Consider the following 5,356-nt stretch of genomic DNA (forward strand, 5'->3'; position numbering starts at 1 on the left):
GAAAATAGGGCATTAGTCAGACCTCTGACTCCTGTCAGACTAAATGATTTTGAGTTGTATCTGCCTCAACATGCCAGACAGTGGCTGTGGTTGCATGTTCTCATGCTGATATGCATCAAGGGAGAATATACTTTCTTATCTCTAAGAAAAATGAGTCAAATGTTTGGACTGGGTTTGTCTGCATTATCTAAAAATCCTTTTGATTTCAAAGATTTGTGTGCAAATGCTTGCAATAGATTAGATTTAGGCTATTTTGAGTTTAACCAAATGTATGATGCATGTAATATACATAAAAATGTTTAAGAGAAACTTTTTTTTGACTTGAACAAAATAAATTAATTAATATAAAATCACAACATAAATAACTATATAACACATTTTCACACAGAGCTATTTTGTAAATATATAATCAATAATCATGTGCAGTCAGCTATTTATTTCTTTTATTTCTAACCTGCATTTCTTTGAAATTATTCACTAGTTCTCTCACTTTCCCTTCTTTGCCCCCTTTCTGTCTCACTTACATTCCCTCCCTCCCTCCCTCCCTCCCTGCTCTGGAAATTCCAGTGTAGCAAACGGCATGACTGCTGGGAAATTTTGTGGGACTGGGAATCCCTCTCGTGTCCTATAAAAGACAGAGGAGAGGCTTCACTCCTCACACTTTCACTACAGCTCCACTAGGACTTACTACCTTCTCTGAAAGCTCAGCAAACCACTGGAGCTGATCTTTTTGTCTTTCTTACAGTTATGGCATTTTTACCCAGATCCCTTCTTCTGCTGCTGCTTGCAGTAGTTTGTATTCAACTGAGTGGAGGTAAGACATTGATGACACTTTAATATCGCTTTTTATAGTCAGGTATTGCAGAAATGTGGTGCTTTTTTGATGCCTTTTTCGCATGATCTAGAGAGCTTTTTATGCAGAATTACTATCTTCTGTTAGAATTATGCATTATAAATGAATCTTTCTATGCTTTTCTATGTTAACAGTCCTAGCTGATGGACCTGACAGGTGCTGGTGTTTGAGCAGTTTGAAGAAATTTGTCCCAAGAGAAGAAATTGAAGAGTTCTCTATTTTCCCCGTGAGATCAAAGTGTGTCAAGGTTGAAATCATGTAAGTATCAATCTCTTTACCTGCATATAATAAAATGCTACATATTATTTTTATAGTTGGACACTATAACTTTGTAAACTGGCTGTATATATATATATATATATATATATATATTACAGGTCAATATTTTATTTCTTCAAGTCCTTGAAATAAGATAAATTTGGTTATGAAGCAACACTGCTTAAGATATTATGAGATTTTAACATGTTTAATACACTTTACTGTTGAAAAAGCTCAGTTAGACTAATTAAAAACTTGAATCTTAAGGTATAAATAAGTAAACTTTGTTTGCATGAAATCCTAATCTAGACTGAATCTTATTAATTTGATGCTTTTCTAATGTCTGCAGACTGACACTAAAACCTGTGAATAACTCAACTGAAGTCGTCCAGCGCTGCTTGGGTCCAGAAACAAAACAAGGAGCTAACCTGCAGACTTGCTGGAAAAGGTACTGACATTTTATTATGTCACTTGCATTTCTCAATCAGTAATAATGAACTAATACGAAACAATATTAGCCACGAATCTAATATGATGGTTTACATAAAAATAACTAGAAATTTTACTAAGAATATGAATCAATTTGTTAATTTTCTTAATGCACTTGTACGCACAAAATAATGTTTATGCATTGTATATATTAGGCATTAGATTAATGTGTGCATTTTTTTCTTTAATTTGCAACAGGAAGAACACCAACAACACTTCCACATTTAAGATATCCAACTGCTTCTAAAGCCATAAATGAAAGTGCAGAAGAGCACAGGAGGACAGAAGGGGGATTCGGAAACTCTGAGTGGAATGCCATCCTGTCACATGACTGGCACTGGCCAATCATAATCCTGGGATTTGAGTGTTGGCCTCATGCAGCTGATGGGAAATCACAGAAGACCTGAAAACACCCGGAGCACTGCCAGTAACCGCCGGACGCAGATGTTGTCGGCAAAAGCATTTGGATTAGAATTCACTTGCTGTATGACTAAAGCACTGAATGTATCATTATTCCAAACAGTATTTAAATGACTATATTTATATGGTTGTATAATTTAACTTATTTTATCATGTCAAATGTTCAAATGTGTTTTACCATTTTTGTCTGACCAGGCCATTTAATGTTATATATGATGTGTTAGAACTGATTGAGTCGCGTTACAGTGTTTCTTTGACATGGCATTTTCTAACACGATACACATCTTGAGGCTATCTAACACAACATTTTTATAATGTAGGCTACTTTTATTCAGTTTTGTAATAAAAGCCAATTTCAAGTTATTTTGCACATTTATTTTTCCAAATCCATTATAGTTTCCTCTTGATATGAGAATATGTGTATGATTAATTGTGTAGGAAACATGTAGCAGTATTTCATAGATATCAGAAGTGGAGGAAGATCAGAAATTTTGTCGTTCACACTATTTGCAGATTTATTATGTGTGGATTTTACATGAGCCCCATCTACTGCTCATGTCTATAAATGTACACTCAAAATGCCTTAAAGTTCCACGATTGACAAAGTAATTATTTAGCTGCTGCGTTTATCCAAGGGTGTGTGGTTCAAACCTTTTTGGCTTCCAGCCCAGACCTTTAACCACTATATCAATGAACTGAATTTAAAATATGTTAAAATAGATATTGAGTGAAAATTCATTGAAAGCCAATGACCACACAATTTCAGATAACCATACATCTACAGCTAATTATATTTACACGCTGTTGTGTTCTGGCATGTTAGACAACTGAGTGAAATAAACAGGGGGAGATGCATTGCTTATTTTATTTTAAAATAAAAATCATTCATGTTCAAGCAGAAAACATAGGCTATATAAGTAATATAATATTTCTAAAGATATTTTCGTTTTGCTTTCATCCTGTTATGTCATCATTCAGTTGATCATATATTGTTACTGTCAATACTGTTGTAAAGGGCAGCGGAGCACCTCTTTGCATAGAGGACGTAAACTTGACCGAAAGGTTTGTGTGTGTGTGTGTGTACTCTCCTTTTCCTCCTCTCAGGGGAAATCAAAGATTTTCTCGGGGTTTAACTAAGAGGGAGTGGAGGGAAGAATAGATCCTCAATAAATTTCCACACTGTAAGTCCAGTCAACGCTTTGTCTCCCTCTGTCTCTTTGCTTTAATTCATATCTCCTCAGAGAAGCAGCAAAATCAAGTTTTGGGCCTGAACTCAAAACAGGGATGGCTTGAGGCTCGAGAAGAGTTGTTAAAATAAAATGAAACCCTAACCTGAGCCATTTTCTATTTAGATGGACATAAATGTGACCCTAGACCACAAAACCAGTCACAAGGGTACATTTTTTTGAAATTGAGATTTATACATCATCTGAAAGCTGAATAAATAAGCTTTCCATTGATGCATGGTTTGTTATGTATCTGACAATATTTTGCCGAGATACAAAACATCAAAATATTGATGAAAAAAATCACCTTTAAAGTTGTCCAAATGAAGTTCTTAGCAATGCATATCGCTAATCAAAAATTAAATTTTGACATATTTACGGAAGGAAATTTACAAAATATCTTGGAACATGATCTTTACTTAATATCTTAATGATTTTTTGCATGAAAGAAAAATCAATCATTTTGACCCGTACAATGTAAGTAAGACATGGTTAAGACTGGTTTTGTGGTCCAGGGTCAAATAAACAAATAAAACAAATCCACAATTATTCTACACAAATGTGTGCACAGGTGAATATTCAGGTTATAGTTCTTTGCAAAAAAATAAAAAAATAAAAAATAAAATAAAATAAATAAATTAATTAATTAATTAAAAAATGGCCTGATTTGTGCATTATATTTTACATTATTTTCCCAAAAACATTTCCTTAATAGGATTTCCACAAAACTATTTATTTATTAATTTAATTGTATTTATTTATTGTCTTTTTTCTGTTCTTTTTACCATTACAGAGTTGTCAAGAGTATATGCAAAAATAAAAATAAGTCAAATCAAATCAATTAATAAATAAACATTAAATGACAAAATCACTCACAAAATATAATTTCTCTCTGTTTTATATGTAATATACAATATGTTCTTAACTTCTCACTCATACACATATAGAGGAATGCAGAAAAAAAGTGTCATAAAATATCAAAGCGATTCTCCATGAGCTGAGATCTCAGTGTGATACACTCAGAACTCCTTTTTAATGTGTGCATTCAGTGAAGTCTCACGCTTTTTCTGGAGGCTTCCACATAAGGAGTGTTAATGCTGAAGCTGCCAGTCTTCAGTCCCAGAATGTGTTTGATTTTTATTTTTATTTTTGGTTTCTCAATCTGCTAGTGTAATGAAAAATCTCTTTCCTTCAGTGTTTTCTCAAATAATATAAAATGGTCAAAAATGCAGTCATTTCTCTTCCTAACTTAATTCAATTCTTCAAAAGGGCAATCTACAATTCTAGCAATGGACTGTTACTGGCGATATGGCACAAAATAGCTTTCAAAAAAGTAATAGCACTCCTGAACATGCCACCGGGGACAGTTTCCATATTTTTAAAACTGACCAGATTACTGAAATTCAATGATGGTATATTAAAAATTGTGGTTACTTGGCCGATGCTTTTATCTAAAGTGACTTTTAGTACACTGTGCAGGAGCAAACAACCTGGAGCATTCTGGGACATTTTATGTTGCTACACAGTGGTTAATGTTAAAGTTTGGGGCTCAAAAATGTCTATATAGCGTCAGATTTATAACATAAATCAAAAACAAGTATAAAACATTACAGTACTGTGTGTGTGTATGTGTGTGTGTGTCTGTATTCACTCATAATTAGTGGGTGCTTTTCAAAGCAGTTATAGTGACAAGAAGCCTTTGCAGTTTCATCATTGGCAGCTGCCAAGCAACTCCATAGCAACCAAACAGAGTACCCTAGCAACCAAAATCCAAAGAGGGATATCTTCCATTCTGAATGTCACAGAGGCATGGGAGTTGGTTTATGCCATTCATACTGACAAGCAGCCTTTGGAGTTTCATGATTGGCAGCTGCCAAGCAACTCCATAGCAACCAAATAGAGTACCCTAGCAACCAAAATCCAAAGAGGGATATCTTCCATTCTGAATGTCACAGAGGCATGGGAGTTGGATTATATCATTCATACTGACAAGAAGCCTTTGGAATTTCATCATTGGCAGCTGCCAAGCCACTCCCTAGCAACCAAACAGAGTACCCTAGCAACCGAGTGGCGAGTTTTGCCACTGCAAGCACCCACTCACATTTTCTTC

The 5,356-nt window shown here is 34.5% G+C and overlaps 1 protein-coding gene across 1 annotated transcript; it reads left to right on the forward strand.

The window, feature by feature from the left end:
• The first annotated feature begins 565 nt into the window (after window positions 1-565).
• LOC306872569 (C-X-C motif chemokine 11-like) lies at window positions 566-2,383 on the forward strand. Its single transcript, XM_079421176.1, has 4 exons — window positions 566-814; window positions 988-1,111; window positions 1,461-1,559; window positions 1,799-2,383. The coding sequence occupies exons 1-4, from the start codon at window positions 748-750 to the stop codon at window positions 1,845-1,847; spliced, it is 339 nt and encodes a 112-aa protein (XP_079277302.1). The 5' UTR covers window positions 566-747; the 3' UTR covers window positions 1,848-2,383.
• The last annotated feature ends 2,973 nt before the right edge of the window (window positions 2,384-5,356 follow it).

The sequence above is a fragment of the Barbus barbus genome (genome assembly GCF_936440315.1).
Source record: "Barbus barbus genome assembly, chromosome: 7".
NCBI classification, from domain to species: Eukaryota; Metazoa; Chordata; class Actinopteri; order Cypriniformes; family Cyprinidae; genus Barbus; species Barbus barbus.

Bases quoted from the DNA above. Each gene is read 5' to 3' on its own strand.
- LOC306872569 (XM_079421176.1), top strand. From the start codon at position 748: ATGGCATTTTTACCCAGATCCCTTCTTCTGCTGCTGCTTGCAGTAGTT. The intron at 815-987 runs GTAAGACATTGA...CTATGTTAACAG, and splicing joins TTGTATTCAACTGAGTGGAG to TCCTAGCTGATGGACCTGAC. The intron at 1,112-1,460 runs GTAAGTATCAAT...TAATGTCTGCAG, and splicing joins TGTGTCAAGGTTGAAATCAT to ACTGACACTAAAACCTGTGA.